At 44.9% G+C, this 22,451-nt stretch overlaps 1 protein-coding gene across 1 annotated transcript; it reads right to left on the bottom strand.

Annotated features, from left to right (window-relative positions):
- Positions 1 to 520: 520 nt before the first annotated feature.
- NRSN1 (neurensin 1) lies at positions 521 to 20,803 on the bottom strand. The gene is made up of 5 exons (XM_045795717.2): positions 20,625 to 20,803; positions 18,802 to 18,877; positions 11,526 to 11,609; positions 10,967 to 11,167; positions 521 to 2,121 (listed from the first exon to the last, which is right to left on the bottom strand). The coding sequence occupies exons 4-5, from the start codon at positions 11,156 to 11,158 to the stop codon at positions 1,723 to 1,725; spliced, it is 591 nt and encodes a 196-aa protein (XP_045651673.1). The 5' UTR covers positions 11,159 to 11,167; positions 11,526 to 11,609; positions 18,802 to 18,877; positions 20,625 to 20,803; the 3' UTR covers positions 521 to 1,722.
- Positions 20,804 to 22,451: the final 1,648 nt, after the last annotated feature.

Here is a 22,451-nt window from a genome sequence, read left to right as displayed (position 1 = left end):
TCCTCTCCCTGTTTTGGTTTTCTTTAGGTCCTTGGGGGAACAGAGCTGCTTTTTTATGGCTATCCTGCCTGTACCTGAAGGTTCCCAAGCCCTGCCACCATTATTTTTCATTCTGGAGGCTTTTACAAGTCAAGTCGCATCCTCCAAGATTCCTTGGTACACAACGCAGAAGGAAGCATGGAAAGCTTCAAATGATGCTGCCTCGAACAGATGCTTGGGCTTAGGTAAGGCTTCAAAGCATACAATTAAAATGCGATTTCCATGGCAAGGTGAGAACCTGAGGACACTGGAATGATTTCTCCCCTATCTGGCCCATGATCCTTGTTGAGGATGACGATCTGCCCCGTGTTCCCTGCTGGACCGGGCAAAACAAACAGTGTGCACCGAGAGCACTAATCGCTTGCTTTGTTCTTCGTTTCACCAGGGAAACAGGAGAGCTTGCCCATCCAGCCTCAGGATGGAGACTCGCTCCTTGGAGAGAAAACAGACTCCTTGGAGAGAAAGAGCTGCAGCACAGGAATGACGGTGCAACTCAAGTTCTGCTCGGTCACATATTTTATTTATCCAGTGAAGGAAGAAAGAGAAGGGAGACACAATTTCTGAGAGAATACCAAGGTCACGTGTTCCTTAGTCCAGTTTAAATCCACAGATTAAGTAAAAGTGCATAGGGGTGAGATGAGCATCTTGCTGGAGAATAAAACATCTTATTATAGGAAGAAAACCCTTTTTAAGGTTAATATCTACTCACAGGTTTCTTATTTGAGGATGGCTTACTTTCATCTTTATAAAAACACGAGAGCGCTGTATAAACTGCTGGGGTTGGATATTGAAAGGTGAGTAGCTGCTGATTCGGAGATTTTCTGGGAGTCCAGATCTCAAACAGTCCCACCGAGCTGAGAGCCCCAGGGACATCACAATCATGGCCCCAGGGATACACGATGACACGTGGCAAAAAAGGAATCTCAGACACCACAGTCCAGGATCTCTGTCCTATACATGGGGAAACTGAGGCCGGGGGAGGTTAAACGAATCCTCCAAGATCACACAGCTAGGTAGTAGTAGCATCTCGTTCCCCGGCTTTCGGACACTGCATAGATACTCCTAATGTTAATTTCTTCCCCAAGATTGGCAATTTTAGCTTTTCAAGTGAAAACCCTGGAGAAAACAAACAAGACCAAAAAAAGATTGGCAGAACGCTCCAATAAATTTGTTTCCAATCTCACTAACCTCATGTGAAGACAGAGTTAAAAGATGAATGTTTGGGTCAAAATCAAGGAGCTCAATTTTTCTATGAACACGCACGACACTATCTTACACGTAGTGAGACAGGAATCAAAGCAGCACCACACAAGAAAGATCAGGAAACCGATATTAGAAAATAAAACACACTGCGTTAGCCACTGGTCATCCAACTGGTCTAAACTGTTGGGTGCTCTCAGTAACGCGGGAAATGACAACAGAGTCACGATACTTGAGAGGGGAGCTCCAGAGGGCACACAGAGGACCCCCAGAGCAGCTCAGTGCATATGCACGGGTCTCCATGGGCATCACCTCCTTCCGAGCCCCCCAAACCGAGCCAATGTGAGCTCAGGCACCGCGCTGCCCGCAGCTGAGCCCCACCCTGGGCCAGCCAACGCCCAAGCCCCATCATCTCCAAACCCGGCCCCGCTCCCTGTGAACACTGTGTGCAATCAGAGAGGGGAGCCTGGAGTGGGAGGCGTCTCAGGTTGCCGAAACAGGCTGGACATTTTGAACCCTGGACAGAGTGACTGGAATCTTGGTTTCGCCGGGGCCCGGGGCTTTTGTAATGGGCTGGGTGTGGGCCTTGATGTCTGCAATGCGCTCTTTAAACTTTTGCTGAAGGAATTTCTCCTCTTTGGAGTAGCTTCTCACGAACACCGAGGTCAGCAGGCACCCTGCCATGGATGTGCCCCCGAGACAGAAGAGAACGGCCCCTGCCAGCTTGCACGCCTCTAGGGCTCCGTTAAACTGCACGGCGTGCGTGTCGACCACCACAAAGTCGGCTTCGCCAAAGGCTTCAATTTTGGGGGGCACCAGAAAGCCCACTGCCAGAACAGTCAGTCCGAGAATCACGAAGACCGTGCCGGAGATGAGTCCGACCTGGAGAAAGACACGGGGAGGCAAGACAGAGTAAGCTCAGCGCTGCGGCTCTCCTGAGCCATCCAGAGTGGGACTTGGTTTCTGGGAGCAGTTAATATTCCCATGCACCCCAAATTTGCAACAAGAAGCCTACATCATTTCCTAATGATAAAAGAAGGTGAAAGGAGGCCCTTCTGATTTTAATGCCAACCAGACATGGCAGCACTGCCCTGATTTTTCCGTGGAGCTTTCTGGTTGTCCAAGCTTTGCAGCTGACAGAGCTGCTTTTGGTTTTGGTTGTCTCCTGCAGTCTTTGAGGAAGAGCAAAGCAGCCCCGATACCTGGGAACTAGCCTCACTCTCTCCACTGGGTCCTGGTGCTCTCAGAAGCTGGCCTGGCCCTCACACTGAGGCCACGTTGTTCGCCTATGGATATAATCTGTGACGCAGAATGTCCACATCCGTCAAGCTCATTCTGCGCCTGTCACGGAGGGACACGAAACAAGTCCGCACCATCGTTTCTGTCTAAGCACAGACAAAAGCAGGGTCATTGTGCAAAGCACACACTATCCACAGCCTCCCCTTCACCCCCAGTAATATGAACATCGGCTACTTCTTCACCCATTACAGCTTTAGTCTTACCCTAGTCTGCCCCTCCCCGTGGGTAAGATTTATTATTTATTTATTGCCCAATCATAGAATTGGCCCTGACAATCCAGAGTGAACTCCAGCTCCTGCAGACCCTCTGCCCACCCAAAGCCCTGTAACACATCCTTCCTCACACTCTTACTGAAATGCCCCAGGAGACCCTCTGGTGTCACCTCTCTCCCTCTGATGAGGAATCAACTCAACTTGTCTAATATACAGGTATGTTCCCGGTGATTTGGATGGAGGACATTGGCAATCCACGTAACCACCCACCTCTTCCCCTAAGTTACCGGGAAGGAACCATAATTGCTAGTATACAGGTCAGGAAATGTCGCCTCAAAGAGAGTGGGTCACTGGCCCAAGGATGGTTGACAGCTAGCAAGTTGCAGAGAAACTGTGTTAGCTCCAGTTCGAGTTCAATGTAACACACTGAAGTGGGAGAGGACTGTCTACCATCTGGTGGTTTGGAAGCTTGGAAGGGACAGATTTCAAGCTTGGGTTCCGGCACTGCCAACTAGTACTTCAAGCATATAAGGAAAGTTACTTAAACACTTTCATCGTTAATTGCCCCATCTATAAAATGCTACATGATAATCGCAATTGTGGTGAGAACCAAGTGAGGCCAGGCTCGAAGGCACTGAGCCCCGTGCCTGGAGAAGCAATGCATTGGTAATAAGCAGCTATTATTACATCTGTTTGGAAAGGCACCTCTTGTGAAATGATGCTGCATTGGCAACAGCGTTATAACGATCTGAGCACTTGAAGAACAAGCTAATATAGTTATTTTTTAAATACATTTTTCATTTCCTCCTGTTCCTAATTGCTTTTGGTTAGCATCACAAAGTTGGAAAAAACCAAACGCACAACACTTCTTAACCTTGAGCTTTGAGTTTAAAGCATATTTATTTAACTTATATATTAAATTTTAGGGTAATACACTAATAAAGAAGGTTTGGATAATAGAAGGAAAACATATTGACAAATCCATCAGAGAGCTAGTATTATTGAGTATCTCTTAGGCATAGTGTTTGATATGTTTTTCACTTGGTCCTCAGCAGCCTCTTATGCAAAGGAGGTATTTTTATTCCCATTTCACCTGTAAGAGACCGAGGTGAGTGGGGTGGAAGAAGCAAAATTCAAGGTCTTGCAGCTAGCAGGTGGCGTGACTGGGCTCTAACCCAGGTCTGTGTGACTTCCAAGCCTCATGCTCCCTTCAATTCTCCCATGATACCTCACCAATGACTGTTTAATATATTATCTGCTATTATTATTTTTTTAAACTACCACAGAGTTTTAGTCACCATATAGGGACAAATTTCCATTATGTAATATTATAAAGAAACTGAAGAAACAGAGTCAATATAATGTCTTCCGAAAAGAACAGAAACTTTCCTACATAAGATTTAAGTACTATAGGAAAAGTTGGGTTGTAAAATACAACATTTTGGATGGCTTTCTACATTTTTCCAAAAACAGTGGCAAATTCACTTCCAAAGCCTAACCCTTATTTGTAACTTAAAAAATGAGTCACATTGGAAAATTCTGAATGCAAAAGCTAAATTAAATATCCACGGTGACATGCTTCATATGTCACTCAATCCTGGTCTTCCTCAAGAATCGGCATTCACTTTCAAAAACCGAGGACGGTAAGAATGTATCCATCGTAGTGTCTGAGGTTCTGAGAGCCACTGAGGCCAGGGCTCCGTGTCTTCTGTTCCTGCCTTCCACTCTGTAAGTATTCCTAACTGACTGACTGAACCCGCCAGACTGCTGACTACGGAGCCAGGTGACTGGTTCTCAGAGCAGGCTGTTCCCAACTGAGCAGTGCTTTAGAGATTAAAATCCACTCTTGGAATCTCACTCGGAAGCTAAAAGGCAAACCGTGCCTTGCAGATGGCAGAACTCCTGCTCGCTTCAAGCACTGGGGAGTGGCTGGCCTCCCTGAGCCTGCTCCCTTTTCCCCATTGAATCAGAGGGTCCCAGAGAGGCCTGCCGTCTGCGGAGGGAGCGTGATGGTGGCGAACGGCCAACTCCAGGATCCAGAAGGTGCCCTCCATGCCCGTCAGAAGAGGATCTCCAAGACATGGGCCCAGAAAGGGCCCCAAACATTGTGACAACATGTCTGGGAGAGTGTGGGGTGGTGGGAGTGGAGGGAGTGGAGGGGCAGCCATGGGATCTAAATATGCTGTGTCTTAACCGAGAGTCGGACAGAGGTGAGAAGGGACGTTGGGATGCATCGGCTTAATCCTGGTACCATCTTGGAGAATCGGAAGGAATAAAGATTTTGGGAGTGATGCCACACAGAATCATCGAAACTGTCTCTGGACACAGCTCTGAGGTGGAGTGGCCCTCGGTCTAAGAGGAAGGGGGCTCTATTTAATAGAGTTTAAAAAATGCAACACGGGTCCTTAAGGGTCCGAGTGTGCAAACAGCCCTGTGTGGGTCCATGCAGAGAGCTGGAACGCCATGAGGTGAGGGCTCCCTGGGAACTGGCAGAAAGCCTGGGACAGCTGGTGGTCAGGCCAGCCCAGTGCTGAGAGAGAAGGGCCTCTCTCCGCTGTGACAGACCTTACAGACAACAGCAAGGACAGTGACTTCTGATGGCCCTCCCGGCTATGGGGAGGATGTGTGAGAATCCAGCATCTGCTGCTGGAAAGGGGACTTGGATAGGGAGGAGAACCCGGATTCCAGAAACCCTGCTGTGACTCAGAACGACATCGCCGTCGTCATCTCTGTGTGAGCTGATGAGGTCTGAACATACCTCCGTTTGCTCCAAAACAGCAGGGCTGGCAGCAGGAGCTGCGCAGCTGTCCTGGCGCCGAGGACGTGGTAATGACCGATGGAAGCGAGAACCAGCGTGGCAGGAAGGACGGTGGGGGAGCTAGGGGAGCTGAAGGTGAAAGGAGCCATCTGGCTTCGAGGTAGCACTCAGGGGAAGCACAAGAAGGCGGAAGTCTGGCCCGTCTTCTTCCTCAGCCCCAAGGGCCACTCTGACCTCTCCTGAGCAGGGCCAGGGCTCTGAGTGGTGTCCCCTGCCAGCAGTGACGCAGAGAAAACTCCTCTGGCCTGACCTGCCTGTAGGACACTGAGCTTTGTGGAGCAACCACCGGTGTCCGGCTGGGACCCAGGCCCACGCCCTCCAGGCAGGATACCTGGTGTCCCGCGCTCGGGGCTCAGCATCCTACCTGATGGAGGCTCGGTTCCTCCCGCGTGGGAACACATTCAATTGTTTCAAAAGCGATTCCAGAGCCCCATGTCTCTCTCAGGCTACTGCTTGAACTCATCCGACCCTTGATATTCAAGCTGAATCCCACAATTTCACTGAAGTTGGTTTCTCTGAGGTCACTAAAGCCCTCCTAATTGTCCAATCCAATGTGACCTCATTCAAATATTCTGCAGTCAGTGATGTTAAGCAATTTTGTCTCCTTAAAAACCTTCACCTATTGTTGTCCCTGACACGACTCTCCTGTTTTCACATCTGCATCTTTAACAATGCACTCTCAGCCTGTTTCACCAGATGTTCTTAAATTAATGGTGTTCCCCAGGGTTCCGCCTTGACTCACATCTCTTGTTCAAGATGATCTCTCTAGGGTTGAATGTGTGGCTGCAGTTTCAACTCCCACCTGTATGCCAATGACTTCCAATCTCCATCTCCAGCCAGGATTTCCTTCCTGGGCTCTAGCCCGTACTTCTGACAGCCAATGGGAAGATCTACATGAAATGTCCCAAAGGCTCCTCAAGCCCCAAATATTCAAAATGGTACTCCTTCCTTCTTTCTTTCCTCTCTTCCTCTTCCCTTCCCTTCGTTCCTTCCGTCCTACTTTCTCTGTGTTCCTGCCATCCACCCTTTCACCGAGCTCCTCTCATTTCTAGTATAAAACCAACTCTGTAACCTCTAGCAACACTTTGAAGAGAAGTCTAAGACAGAAGTATAAACTCCGACTTAGCTCAGGGGGAAAACTAGAGATCAGGACAGTTAGGAGGAGGGTCTTGGGGAAAAGAGAGGGGCCAGAGTCTCTCCCGTTCAGTGAGGCTATGGAGGAAGCAGTCTTATGTTGTACCTGCATATTGCTGTGGGGACGCTGAGAGGTTTCTAGTATGGGTTGAGGAGAAGGTTAGAAGGAGGGTGACCCTGAGGTGAGGAAAGCATAAATGGAGTAAGGAGATCGCTCCCCTTAGTTTATACCTGCCTTACTGAGATGATTTGCTACACAATCAGGTGGCAACAGCTTTCATCAAGGTCAAGTGCAAGACTAAGAAGAAAAGTCCTACCACAGCCAGTTTGGTTCCTGGTCAGGGCAGTGGGTACCAGGGGGTCGGTGGGAGCCCATCACAGAGACCTTTGCAGGTGGCAGGAGTTGTAGACACTGGGATAAAGGAGTGTGGCTGAGGCAGCCCCGGGGTACAGACTGTGAGGCACAAAGATTGTGTGTAATCCTACGTGTGCGTGCGTGTGTGTGTGTGTGTGTGTGTGTGTGTGTGTTTACACCTAACTAAGAGACAACCTCCCCAAGAAAGCCTGTGTTAATTATCTTGCCCCTTCACTGTACTCAAGCTGGAAGGTTCTGGAGAAATTTCCGATTTCAAAGCTTTTCAAAGTCTTCTGCGATCCAGCTCTTAAATACATTCCCCCCACTCATCTCTTGTCCCCTCTCCTCCAACTTCCCCTCTTACCCCAGCCGTACAGAGCTGTTGGCCATCTCCTGAATGTGCCATCATCTCTCATGACTCAGCTTTCGCAACACATTTCTTCCTACCGGGATGCCCAGCTCCTGCTTGTTCACAGGTGCTCTCTCTGGGGAGCCACTCCTTGCCCAGGCTGCATCAGACCCTCCCTGCCCTCAGACCCCATGCTCCCAGTAAGTACTGGGACTATTTTAGGGTAGTGTTTATCATGCTGGATTGTAACTGTCTGTGGACATGTCTGCCCTTCTTCTTTGTCTGCGAACCCCTTCAGGTCAAGGTTGTATCCGATTCACAGGTGAAGACAGCATCTTATTCACAAATGAATCCCAGAGCCTACCGCATAACTGTGCACACAGTGGACACGTAAACATTTGTAGAAGGAAAGGATGAATAGCATTGTGAGACACAGGCTACATGGATCCATGTGACCAGGCAAAGATTCTAACTCAAGCTCATTAGATTCCAGTCTCCATTCTCATTAAGCCCCTCCAAGCTTTCGGCTGCTAAGGAGCCAGCTCAGTGGCAGTGTCCTAGCCTCTAGCAAGAGACCAGCAATCCCTTAGCACCACTTTGCTGGGAATGGGGAAAGGGGAAGCCCATAACTTGAACCACCTACACATGCAGTTTGAAATGAAAGAAAAAAAATCACGAAAAAGAATCATAATTAGAAACGTGCACAATCATTGCCTTTCTCTGTACTGATACAAAACATTTCATAAAACCCACTGGAATGGATTCACTTGTCCTTCCTAGAAGAAAACCAAACAGTTAGTTTGTTCCCTTAGTAGAGGGGAGGTCTGTAAGACAGTGAATTCTTAGGTGATTCAGGCTGACTCTAAGCTTCTGAATGCCAGTGTCATGTTTTGTGATTATGATCTGAGTCTAGGATTTGGATTTTCCTGGAATATAATCTCCCTGAGGCCATGGACTTTTGCCTGTTTTTCGTCTCTGAAGTAGGTCTGGCACAATAGGGAACAAATACTCTGAATCTTGTTTATGTAAAATAGAAGAGAGGATTCTGAAATCTGAATTCTGGGGTTGGTAATTTACTGTGAGTTCTTTATTTTAAATCCATACCTATGTACTACTTGATGGATTTAGAGCTTCTCAAGTCTCGAACTGGTAGTGCCTTGGAACCATGTGAATGCTTTCAATGTTCTGTATGACAGTGGCATTTCAGGCTCTTGGCACGACGGATCTGTCAGCCAAATATTTGTTTTTTGACACATAGGGAAGCAACCACCCACTTAACTGGGTAAATACAAGATGTGCCAAGCTTGGCTATGTATTTCATCGGTCCAGGCCAGTAAGGATTCATCAGAGATGACATTTCTACAGGGCAAGGATGCTGCCTCAATCACTTCTAATGCAGAGTCCATGACACTTGTAAGATACTGAATTAACGCAGGTCTTGGGTAATCCATGTTAAAAACTGTGTTGCCCGGTACTTTATTTATTAACTAGATTTCAAATTTTCTTTCTACTTCAGGATCCAATGTTTCATAGGACCTCTGATAGTAGGAGTTAACACACTGAATGCTTGAATGCATACGAGACATCTTACTTAATTCTCACAACTTAACCTGGTAGGTACAATAAGCATCACCACTGGGGCCCACTAAGGTCAATTAACTTGCCCAAAGGTACAGTGCTACTAAATGGAAGAGCTGAGGTTTGAACCCGTGTAATCTGAGGATGCAGTCCGTGCTCATAAGCTTTATGCGACATTGCCTCTTGTTAAACTATATTGCCAATAAGTTGTAAGTTTATGTCAACATCAATGTAAAACATTCTGTGATCTTTTGGGAGAAGGTTGGGGATGATTGGGATCCCCGAGCTGGGGGGGACCTGAGGCCCCACCTAAGGCTGTACCTTCTCAGCCTCTCTTCCTAAATCTTCACCCTTTTCTTGATCTCTAAATGTTCGGACATGCTGATGCCCTCTTCTCTTCTATGTCCATACTCTCTTCCTCGGTCATTTTATCTAGCTTGTTGCCTCTTATATATTCTGTATGTCAGGGACTCCCAATCCATGAGCTGTGTTTAAATTACCACTAGAGACCCCCACTCACATGTCTGATAGGTATCTCCAGCATATCATGGCCAAACTCAAACTCTTGGTTCCCCACCATTCCCGCTGCTTTCCCAGTATTTCCCATCCCAGAAAATTAGAACATCATTCAGAAAATGGCTCAGGATGCAAGCCTTAGAGGCATGCTTGACTCTTCTTTCTCTCATGTCTACTTCATCAGCTTGGTCTTTAAACTTTACGCTAAATCAGACTACTTCTCACCATCTCTACCAACGCCACCCTAATCCAAGCCATCATCACCTCTTGCCTGCATGCTTTCGGAGCCTCCCGAATGATCTGGCTGCCTCTACTCTTGTCCTCCTATAATCTATTTTCCATACTGTAGCCAGCACAATCCTGTTGAAATATTAGTCAGATCATGTCACTCCTCTGCTTAAAATGCTCAAGTGGCTTCCCATGTCTCTCAAGGTAAAAGCCAGTGTCCTCATCATCATCTACAAGGTGCTACACAAATCATCTTGTGTCCTGTTATTTCACTGGGTCCATCCCCTGTCCTTTTTCTCCTCTCATTCCACTCCAGCCAGGTGGGAACTCTTGCTGTTTTTCAAGCACGTGAAACTGGTTCCCATTTCAGAGCTTTGGGCTTGCTATTTTCCCAGCCCAGAAGGGCATGCATGTTATGATCTGCTCCCTCAGCTCAGCCTGGTGCTTGCTCAAATGTCATCTCCTCTGAAGGGCTGTCTACAAACAGCATAGTAAATACCAGGCCTCCATCACTCCCTACCGTCTTGCCCTGCTTCGTTTCTCTGCACAGCACTTGTCACCTTCTATTATGTGGTTTATTGGCTTATGGTCTGTTTCCCGTGATAGGTTGCGAGTTCCAAGAGGGCAAGGGCTTTTCCTTTTCGTTGCTTTAATTTCTAGCACATTGCAACTTCTCAGCACAGAGTAGGTGCTCACTAACTATATGCTGAATGACTGAGTACATTGTCCAATGTGGTGCTTTCATGTGAAGAAGCCGAAGGTCATAGGGCCTCATGATCACGTCTGGTAGAGGTCAAGACTGCACACTGACCATTGTGTTACATCTCAGCATCAACTCTCTCTCAATGCCCAATGAATTTCTTTTCAGTAATTGTCGCAATTTGTCAAATGATACTTACCAAGCCAATAAGGGAGGCGGGAAGCATATAATGTTTTGCCTATGGGTGGCTTTGCAGCTGGTGAATTTAGCGGCGCATCAATAACAGTAGCAAAAATAATAATGATGACATTTATACCTATTTATGTTTAATCTGCAAATTAGCCACTGTGCTGCACTCAAGGGCTTTCTTCAGCCCCAGATCTATATTCTCCTTTCCTAAGGGAAGAAGACTGCACTTAGTATCATCAAGACAGAGGCACACAGAGAAGACCACACCTCTCAGTTCCTCATAGCTACAGGGTTTACCATGTCCAGTAACGTTTCCATTTCTTGACTTACACACGTGTTCTTTCCTTACCTTCCAGAATACTGAGCTCCACCTATTAGGTGATCTCTGGATCTGGAAATCATCCTCATACTCCCAGATAGAGGTGGTACAGTCCTCATAAAACTGATGCAGATAGGACCGGACTCCGTAGCGCTGGTACGTGCCCTCAGTAGCAGCAGCCTGTGCCTGCTTGGACCCACAGATGTTGCTGCAAGAACTCATCCTTCCCAGCTGGAATGAGAACATCCACAGACATCAGCCCCATGAGCTCTGGCTTCAGGATTAAAAGGTATATTAAAGGTGAGAACTGGGCTGAGTAATGTTAGTCTATCTGAACAATGCTCTTTTCTTAAGGGAAAAGACATTTTTAAAGACCTGCCTTTCTTATAAGCTGCTCTGCTTTTTGACTCAATGCAAAATTACCCGCAAACACTCGATGGCTAGAAACTGGTTCTCCGTAAATGAAATGAGACATAACGGCACAGCTCACTTAAATTATGCAAAAATGAAAGCAACAGAGAAGCCGAGATTTTCATTGTCTTGACAAGAAATCTTTAATCTCTTAGAAACCAGCAGTCTTCACACTTACATGTTAAAGAATTAGGCGGGTACTCTCACTTGGTACAGATGGAATTTGTCTTGGATTGTCCTCTCGGATGCTTAACTCCGTTCCCTGGTGGAAAATACATGATGTTACTCTTTCGCAGTCTGCAATTTTGCTTTCAGATCTCATGGATCTTGCTCTCAGATTTGAGCTAATTGTCATGTTGTAGAGAAACTGTGTTTGAAGGCTGCTGGGCAACTTACGCTTCATGCTTTATTAATCAGAAATGGCTCGGCCAATCCTTTACACCTCACTGACTCTACCACTAGATACTGCAGTCATTATTTGTGAATCCATCTGTCCAGGCGGGATGGTAGAGCATAATGGAGAGGGTAGACCTAGCCTTCCATCATGTTGCACGAAGTGTCTATTATACACAAGAGGCAGGGAACTATTAAATGAAACTATGCTCTGGGTGGGTTGTTTGGGACTCGGTCTTCTTAAGATGGAAATTGCTACTTGATTTGATCTAATCAATACCTTTAGAGAGAAGCATTGGTTATTAATTCATGTTAAAAAAAAAAGGAATTGCTGAGGGACAGCAATTTTGGTGAGTAAGGAAATTTTTAGTAATTCTCTGTTTGGTGTTTGGTTTTCTTATCTCCATATAGGCAGATACATATGTAGCTGGAAATGTGAAATACTTTTTTAGATTTTCCAGTTATCCTCCAGATGGTTTTCCCTGTGTGGACATAGTCAGTCTCAGAATGACAAAGCAAGGAACGATGTAGAAGAGGATTTTCCCATTGAACCAAGTTCTCTCAGGACTTGTCTTGTAATCCAGGCTAATAGAAGACCTAAAATCTTTCCAATTCCTTATCTGGAAATCATGTTGTGATGTTTATCTACAAGGGAAAAATTAATCTAAGCTGCCAGCAAGTGCCCCTGTGTGGACACTGAGTTTAGTTGGAAAGAATTATGGGTTAGGGATGACTGGGTGGCTCAGTCTGTTAAGCGTCTGCCTTCGCCTCAGGTCATGATCTCACGGTCCTGGGATCGAGTCCCACATTGGGCTCCTTGCTCAGCAGGGAGCCTGCTTCTTTCTTTGCCTGCTGCTCCCCCTGCTTGTGTTCTTTCTTGCTCTCTCTCTCATTCTGACAAACAAATAAATAAAATCTTAAAAAAAAAAAGACTTATGGGGCTAAAATCAAAGTTGAAGCCACAGATAGTTAGCATTGTCCTGTCCCATGGCCACAAAGTGAATCCATAAAATTATCTTGTAATGTGTGTTCTTAGCCAAAAATGCATTCTGGTTAGAAAATGTCATCAAATTCAGAAAAAAAAAATATGGCCCTGATCTTAGAAAAGTGATGCAGATTGGTGCTACTGATGGTGACCAATACTCTCATCTTTTTAACCGTTGGTCAGTATTACATTCAGGGCCTTTCACCCTGTTTCAGATCTGGCAGCCAGGAGAGATGATCCAGGAAGAGAGAGCAGGGGAGGAAATATAAAAATTTCTTTTTTAACTTTTAAGCATTTCAGAAGGATATTATTTCATAAAATATAAAGATTTTAGAATGTATTTTGCCTGATTGGAGCAGCAAAGTGTAATGGATCAAGTTCTTTTGTTAACATAGTTTTCATATTTTAAGTGTTAGGATGATATCTTCAGTACCTTTAATTTAATACCTTACAATGAAGATGATTAATAAGGGTCTATTAGTAATGATATATAAGTAGAATAATTTTATTTTTTAAAGATTTTTAAATTTATTCATTAGAGAGAGAAATCACGAACAGGGGAAGGGGCAGAGGGAGAAGGAGAAGCAGACTCCCCGCTGAGCAGGGAGCCCAACTTGGGACTTGATCCCAGGACCCTGGGATTATGACCTGAGCAAAGGCTGATGCTTAACTGACTGAGCCACCCAGGGGCTCCCATAAGTAGAATCATTTTAAAGGCACTTTTAAAAAAAGATATCCTAATAAAATTTTGATCAAGGTGCACTGGGTGTTACATGCTACTGATGAATCACTGAACACTACATCTGAAACTAATGATGTACTCTATGTTGGCTAACTGAATTTAAATTAAGAGAAAGAAAGTAATTATCGATATAAAATTTTGATCAAGGGGAGAAGGGATTAGTATTTTACTAATTCTGCTTTGTCTTTGAAGAAACTGAGGCACCAAAAAGTCATCTGCTAAAAGGTGACACCATGAGTCAGGGAGCAGATGAAGGCAGGAGTATGGACTGAATCATGTACTTGCATAATCAGACCAAGTCATCCAGATATGTATTTCCAGATTTTCTATAAAACATCAGAGACTTTGACATGGAGAAAGGACAAAAATAGATAGGACCAGAGCACAAAGAAATTCCTCATAGCAACAGTCCGAGTTATGCTCCTTCAATGCTGAAGTCCCTCTCGCTCAGGGGTGGAGCTCTGACGCAGAGCTGGACGTGTGACATGGTGTAGCCCCTCTCCGCACAGCTGGTTTCCGGCACATGGGGTCAAGTGTTTCTCTTTATAGGGTGGGACTCAGGAATTCAACTTCGTTATTAAACAAAATACGGGTCAAATCATGAAAGAGCTAGAAAGTGTCCTAAACAAATGTTTTTGAGCCTGAGTGATGGAAGTCAGAATAGATTTTTAGTGATGCTAGATCTGTGCCAGGAAAGGAATCCCAAAAAGCCTTACTTTCTTCTCCAGGATATAAAGCGCAAGACACAGCCTGCACTGAGCTAACCACACAGGGCAGAGAATGGGTTCTAATCCTAGTTCTTGATCGCCAATGTATTGGTCATGACATCACAGGTAAACTCATTCACCTCCCTAACCTATGGTTTTATCATCCTTAAAATAAGATGTGTGGGCCAGACAGCCTTGAATTCCTTCTAGATATAGTTTTCCAGGAGTCTTTGGCCATGAATTTATAGAATGAGTCAATTATTTTTGTTGGATAAACAACTGGGTTTACTGATTTCCCACCTTCTCCCATGCACTCATGGACGGATTGTCTGATTGTCCTCAATGCTTTATCATTATAGTACAGTGGAGCTTTGGTTTACAAGAACATATAAACGACTAGTTAGATCAATTACTTGGTATTAGGTAGACTAAACGGTTGTGTATTGTTTGTTTCACAACTTACTTCAGGACTGTGTACGTTCCTAAAGAGTGTAAGTGTATCTCAGATAATTCCAGGTTTGGTTCCAGACCCCCACGATAAAGCAAATAGATAAAACAAGGCAAATGAACTTTTTGGTTTCCCAGTGCCTATAAGTGTTATTTTTACACTATACCGTAGTCTACTAAGGGTGTAATAACATTATGTCTATTAATTGAAAAATTCTTTATTGCTAGAAAATCTGAACTGGCAGCAAGCCATAATCTTTTTGCTGGTGGAGGGTCTCTGCCTCAGTGTTGACGGCTGCTGACTGATCAGGTGGTGGTGGCTTAATGGTGGGGGTGGCTGTGGCAATTTCTTAAAACAAGACAACAATGAAGTTTGCCGCATCAACTGACTCTGCCTTTCACTTGAACTCCTAAGGGCCACTGTAGAGGTATTGATTGTCCTAATTTCAATTCTGCTGTGTCTCAGGGAACAGGGGGGCCCAAGGAGAGGGAGAGAGACTGGGGAACGGCTGTTTGGTAGAGAAGTTAGAACACACAGAGCATTTATTGATTAAGTTTGCTGTCTCTATATGGGCATAGTTCCTGGTGCCCCCAAAACCATCACTATTATAACATCAAAGATCACTGATCACAGATCGCTGTAGCAAATACAGCAATAATGAAAAAGTTTGAAATTGCAGGAATTACCAAAATGTGACACAGAGACATGAAGTGAACAAATGCTATTGGGAAAAGGGTGCTTGATAGACTTGTTTGATGCAGGGCCGCCACAAACCTTCAATTTGTGAAAAATACATTATCTGCAATGCCCAGTAAAGTGAAGTGCAATAAAATGAGGTATGCTTGTAGTTTCTGGGGACCTTAGGGGTTTCATACATCTTTCCAGGTGGATAAAGGATTGGATTAATTCTTAGAGGAGAACGATCACTAGAAAGGAGTTTTAAAATATAACAGGTTACAGTGAGAATTTTGCACCTACAAAAACGCAACAGAGTTATAATTCCTCATAGTGAAGCCAGTAACTTTTCGTCCCAATATAGAAAATGTTACAGTTATTTAGAATCTACTTCTTGGATTGACACCTCCAGTATCATAAAGAGGATACATGATGTCACTTCATAAAGTCCCTTTTAAAAGCTGGACAATTATTATGAAATAAACTAGGGCTGAGAAGAAACGGAAGGTATGTACAAAGGCTCTCCAGCTTGGCTCAGCATTTACTTAGTGAGCAAGGTTTCCTGAGCAATCTCGTGTTTGTATTGGAACAACTACAGCTATGGTAGCAGCTGCACAAACGGTAATGTTCTATCTGTGACTCTTGTTAAGTGATGGGCTCTAGAGATGGCTTTTCTTTAGGGAAAGCCTTAACATCCCAGGAAATGCATGAGTGGGGGGGTGGGGCAGTGAGTGAAAATATTTTCCAGTGTTGTACTTAAATGAGTCCACGTGAGTATTCCTTTTATAAACAGCCTAGTTCCTGTTTGATGCCGCGTCCTCACTGCCAGCATGGCCATCATGATGGAGCGCCAGGAACAGTAGCATCTGGCTGTTTGGTCATCTATGAAGAGGGAGTTATTTTCACTCTCCCCGAAGGACATTCTAGGTGCTGATTAGTGAGGATCTGTGCATGGTTTTCTTCTTTTTATAATCTATCTATGGTCTCTATCTCAACTGCATGCACGGTTATACATTTAGATGGATATTCAACTCTTGGCCGTACAGCACACCTGTCATGTCCCAGAGATCCCAGGAGGAGAAAGTCATGCCTTAACTCCCTTTCCAAACTCTCCCGAGAGGCTTCCTACAATTAGCCTGTTCTGTGTCAGCCCTCTATCCCTCTCTGTTCTCTTGTCCAAGTTTGTTTCTTTTTATAGTGCTTGTTACCATCTGATGCCCCCTTATGTGGTTTATTTGTTCATGGTTCAACAGACCAAGTGTGTGATGAACTGTAAGCTTCCTGAGGGCGGGGGCTCTTCCTGTCCTGGTGACAAGCACCTCGAAACTTCTTGGCACAAAGCTGTACATGGGTTGGTGTGGATGATGGTCCGAGTTGTCCTTCCTTTTCCATTCCTCCCTTCCTTCCTTGTTTTGGCTGCACTAGCTTTGTCCCCGATTATGTGAGATAGTACAGGTGAGCAGGGCACAGTGTGCTCTCAGTGGGTAGTTAGAGTAGGAGAAACACTGCTGAAGCAAGAAGGGCAACAAAACTGGCACCAAAAACAGATGCTCGCTGGGGCACCTGGGTGGCTCAGTTGACTGAGTGTCTGACTCTTGATTTCGGCTCAGGTCATAATCTCAGCGTCTTGCGATCAGGCCTCATTTCAGGCTCCACGCTCAGCACGGAGTCTGCTTGAGATTCTCGCTCTGCTCCTCCCCCCACACGTGCATGCACTCTCTCAAATAAAAATAAGTAAATAAGTAAACCAAAAAAACCCAGGTATTTGTAGCTGAAGGAAGTGAAAATGCTGAGAATCCCTTGGATAACTCCTCTTTTTAAAAAATTTTTTTCTTTAAATTCAATTTAGTTAACATATAATGTATTATTAGTTTCAGGGGTAGAATTTAGTGATTCATCAGTTGCCTATAACACCCAGTGCTCATTACATCTCGTGCCCTCCTTAATGCCCATCACCCAGTTACCCCATCCCCCCACTCTCCCCTCCAGCAACCCTCAGTCTGTTTCCTACAGTTAAGAATCTCTTCTGGTTTGTCTTCCTCTCTGATTTCATCTTATTTTATTTTTCCTTCCCTCTCTCCATGAACAATTCCTCTTTCAGCAAGTAAACCCATATAGGTACTGTTATGATCTCTACATGTACCAACATGCTATAGTATCAATTTGTTGGCAATTTGAATCTCAAATAAATGCAATTACTTTTTATTTTACTTAAAAAACGTTCATAGCCATGAAAACAGAAATAAGTCTTTATGCCTCATGAAACTCCAAGAACATCACAGACTCTGTATTATTTGTCTTCATGGTCTCCTTGAGAGAAGAGAGGCAGAAAATTGAGGCACAAAAAAGATTAGTGTTTTCCCATGGCTCCATGTGTGAGTCAGTTGTGAGGCCAGGCACAGGCCCTGTTCTATTTATTCTCTTTGAAATATCATTCGATTTTTTCATACTGCCTTTCTCTCCCATAAAATCCCTCTGAGATAATGAGAGTGAAGTCCCCATTAGAGCCACTTTTCCACAGAGCCGGTGCTGCAGGGTATAGGCACAGAACCGCTTTACACCATTTATCCAACACCAAACCAAAAGGTCAATTTGCTTAAAGGACTCAGTCTCAGTGTGGATGCAGGAAGGCATGAAAGCCTGCTAACAGCTCTTTCATTTTAAAATCAGGCATTCTAGAATTGTATAAGCATGACCTTAAAATGAAAATGTGTTTCTACCAAAAGATCATGGCAGAGGTATTTTATTTTCTTGGAACAGTGGTAGAGATTGTGACTCTACATTATAAGCTTTTTAATACCTTCTAAGTCAGTAGGCATGCAGCCACTTTTATAATTTTTTTACAGATTTATTTGTTTGTTTTAGGAAGAGAGATTGAGAGAGAGAGAGAGAGCACGAGCAGAAGGGGCAGAGGGAGAAGGAGAGAATCTCAAGCAGACTCCACACCTCCATGCCAAGCATGGAGATGAACTCAGGGCTCAATCTCATGACCCTGAGATCATGACCTGAGCTAAAACCAAGAGTCGGCCCCTTAACCAACTGCACCACCCAGGTGCCCCCACTTCTATAGTTTTTTTTTTTTTTAAAGATTTTATTACTTCAGATAGAGATAGATAGATAGAGAGAGAGAGAGAGAGAGAGAGAGAGAGAGAGCACAAGCAGGGCAGAGAGGCAGAAGAAGAGGGAGAAGCAGACTACCCACTGAGCAGGGAGCCTGATGTGAGACTCGATCCCAGCACCCTGAGATCATGACCTGAGCCGAAGGCAGACGCTTCACCAACTGAGCCACCCAGGTGCCCCCACTTTGATAATTTTTAAAAGAGGAATAATGATATGCAATTACCACATTACTTCTTCAAGATATGTTTGTAAGTAAGGTATACAAAGTCCATAATCAAAATGAGAAGAGAAAAAGGACCAATATATTCTCCTTAAACCTCTTCTTTATCGACATGTAAACCACAGGTGCTTATGAATTTGCTTGTGACAAGGTTGGAGGCTTACCTTTGAAGTCTTCCTCTTTCTCTTCTCCTTGTTTAGTCTTTGGCCTTTCTTTTTAACGGCACATCATCCTTCAAACCTATTTAAGAAAAAAAAAATCTCTGCAGATTATGATACAGATAAAAATCCAAATTTCATAAGCCATTTTATGACCTGTAAAGAGTCATTTTAATGTTGACAAAAACATTGACAAAGGACTTCTTGTTGAAGAGCAGGGAGTTATTTGTTTTTAACACAAGTATACATATTTCATAGCTTTTTAATGCACTCTCAGCAGATTTTATAGGGTAAATGAGACAACATAAATGGGCTTTGTAAACTAAAACACACTATGCGAATGCGATTCTTATTTTGATATAATTATATTCTGCATAGTCAGTAATACAACTAGACTAATACATTTGTATTTTAAAAATTCTAAATAAAAAGTTTATTTGCTCCCTAGATACTCCAGAATTGATCTATTTGGTGCCTGTTCCATTATATTGTAAAATAAATCAATCTTATAGCCATTGTATTTTCTGATCCATTAACATGCATTTTAGACTTATTAAGGTTCTTTACATGATTTACTCATTGGGTTGATTTTTTACTCCTATATCCATTTCTTCCTATCATGATCACTTCACTTTCCTTCTGCCTATGAAAAGCAGGTGCCCATGCAAGATTTAATTAAAACGTTACTGCCAGCTATAGAGCTGCTGGCTTCCTACATTACTCTAGTCATGTGAAATAAAATAATAGCTGGGCATTATTTTTCAAGAGGTCACTAAAAATTCTTGTTGATGAGCAGTTCCCTATGCATTTGGAAGAGAATCTGAAAGACTTGAGGTGAGCAAGTCTAGTTGAGGCCTAACAGACTGTTTTCAGTATTTTCCAGTTTCAGTCTGTATGAGCCATAGTCAAACCTTCTTCAAGACTTATTTCCTTCCCCTAACATTTTATTTTGCAGGTGGTATGTGAGCAGATTTAGGGGAAAAAAGCAAATTATATTAGGATCCTGGATCTGGATAAGCAAAAAAACCCAAAAAACCCCCAAAAAACAAGTCTACTCCCCTCCCCCATTCGTGCCTCTCTCTGAATTAAACGTCCCTTCTTTTTGTCTGTCTCCTTGCCCCTTTTCTCTGAAGGAAATGACTCCATACACGCCCTTCACCAAAGGCTGGCCTGGTCTGGAGCCTGGGGATCTCTCCAACGTGCTGAAAACATTTCTGCTACAGAGCCAGGAACCAATTAAGTAAACACCAGCTGTTGAACTCCAGCTCTGTTTTCTTTGAGGTCATCAGCTTTGCTCTGACCCCCACCCAACGCCTCTTTCTAACAACGCAAAGAAGTAGGTCCTGAGATTATAACAAAGCACTCGCATATCTTTGAATATGGCAAAGGAATGGGGAGGGCAAGTGGGGGTTAAATTCAATTGGAAAACAAATCAAACCAGCTTTGTAAACTCCAAATACATATATTTGACTCTTAACCTAATACATAACTTTTCTTTCTCCCGGGAAAGAAACTCTTAAGTTTTCCCTGTATACCTCCCCAATTCTTACGTAACACAAACCACAAACCACCAAAGCATGGAGTTAGCTACCCCTAATTTGGATGTGTTCGCGGATTTTAATATGCATGATCTTTGGAGAGATTTGTGCACATATTATAAACGTGAATGAGTAAGGGGAACGTGCGTGTGTGTGTGACAGGCACAGAAAAACAGAACACGAATATGTGTGCGTGAGGAGAGAGGAAGGAGAGAGGAAGGGAGGAGAGGGAGAAGTGGGGAAAGACAAATGCAGCACAGAAAACCTCCCCTGGGCTCCGCATGGCTTTACCTGCCCCCTCCGATCCCCTGACCCGTGGAGCAAGTGCAGCCAGCTAGCCGCAGATCTCTCGCCGGGGTCCCATCGTCGCCGTCGCCGTCGCCGCCGCCGCTCCCGCCGTGCGGAGCTTAGCCCGCGCGTGATTGACAGCTGGGCGGCCCGCGCGCCCGAGGCCCGCGCAGCTGCGGCGGCCGCCGGAAGGGCCACGTGCGTCCGCGGGGCGCGCTCGGGCGGCGCGTGGGCGGGGCCCTGCCGCGCGCGTGCGCCGACCCGGTCCCTGCCTGGCAGCGCTGGTCGGAGTGGGGGTGGGGGGAGAGGGAAGAGGCGGCTGGCGGTCCGTGTGGCGGGTCGCTGTGTCCTGGGAGAGCGCCGCAGCGGCTGGGCGCCAGCTCTGCGCTTCTGTAGTCCTGGTCTCTTGTCCTGCCCAGCATGGGGTCTGGCACAGCAGGTACACCACACGGTGTTTCTAAGTGGAGAAGGAAGGCCGACCTGAGGTGTGCTTCTTGCACCACAACCCCGTTTGAGATACATTTGGGGTATGCAGAGGCTTCTCTGGACCCTGAGTTTTGTCCTTGATGAGACACGCGAGGTGAGGAGCTCCGCTAGGCTGGCAGAGCGCGGCCCTGCTGAAAGAACTTTCTCGCTTTTGCACCACCAAGGCACTTTGAGCCCCTCACCTCGCCCCTGACCCCAACGGCAGGGACTCCCCATGGGCGAGATGGAAGAACGATGAAGAGCGTGAATTCTGTGATGATATTCAAGAAAAAACACACACAGATGCGTGAAAGCAAGAACACACTAGAAATTACCTGTGAAAAATCTCAGAAAATGTGTGTAGGTGTGGGCAGGTTAGCAGGTAAATACAGTGACCCCTGCTTCGGGAGACTCTGCAGACCACTGGTAAGTGGCATTTAATGGAAATGATTGCTAAAATAGTTAATATTTGCCCAGCCATTCTACACACAGAATTAACAAAACCTCAGTTTACCTAGTGCTTACTACGTGCTAGGCAGGCATTGTTTTAGGCACATTATGTATATATTAATTATAAGCATATTAAATCCTCACATCAGCTCTATGTGTGTGTTATTATCCCAATTTTACAGATAAGGCGGCCGAGGTATAGGGAGAAGTGGCTTGCATCCATGATGACACAGGCTCACAATGACTTTTCACAGGTCACACAATTACTACATGGGAAAGGAGGACTGGAATCTATAGATTTATCTCCTGGACAGGATTTAGGGTATTAGTGATATTTTGCCTGAAAAACAGGAAGAAGCAACTCTATTTTTATTAAACAGGGGACAGACCAAAGAAGGAACCATAGGGATGGCTGTGTGTTCTCTGTTCTTCTGGTTCTCAGCTCTTGCCCCGAGTTTCAACACTACTTTTCAACACTGTTGAAACCTGTTGTCCTTCCCAGTCTTCAGAAAGTACATCTTTAAGGAGTTTTGACATGTTGCTTGTTAGCTTGCTTTTCTTATATTCAGTGAGTGGATCTGGTGAACATTTATTTATTCTTGTGACATGGCTGCTGTGTTTTTCATCCTTGAAAGACAGAAAGAAGCAGCACACATGGAAAAAATCCAGAAGCTCTCAGTCACATTCTATCAGAGGTTAGACTTTGGATGGGCATGGCTGACTTTTAATTGCCTATTGTGTTGGTTTCTGCTAAGTGTCCTGGTCTCTTTGCACAGTGCATGAAGAATCTATCACCTGTTAGGCATGCAGAGAGGTAGTCTAAGTAGGGCTTGGAATTGGACAGACCTGGGGTTTAATCCTGGCTCTGCCAACTCTTGCTATTAAACCTCGTCTGGTTGCTTCGCCACTGCATAC

The sequence above is a fragment of the Ursus americanus genome, chromosome 32 (assembly GCF_024610735.1).
Source record: "Ursus americanus isolate L20-20 chromosome 32, mUrsAme1.1.p, whole genome shotgun sequence".
Lineage (NCBI taxonomy): Eukaryota > Metazoa > Chordata > Mammalia > Carnivora > Ursidae > Ursus > Ursus americanus.
Note: the sequence above shows the minus strand (reverse complement) of the source record. Positions and strands in the feature narration are given on the sequence as shown.

What these genes read in the sequence shown, in the direction of transcription:
- NRSN1 (XM_045795717.2), bottom strand. Translation starts at nt 11,158, where the DNA reads ATGAGTTCTTGCAGCAACATCTGTGGGTCCAAGCAGGCACAGGCTGCT. An exon ending in GGAGCTCAGTATTCTGGAAG is followed by an intron (nt 2,122 to 10,966) that starts GTAAGGAAAGAA and finishes GTCTTTCTCCAG; the next exon opens with GTCGGACTCATCTCCGGCAC.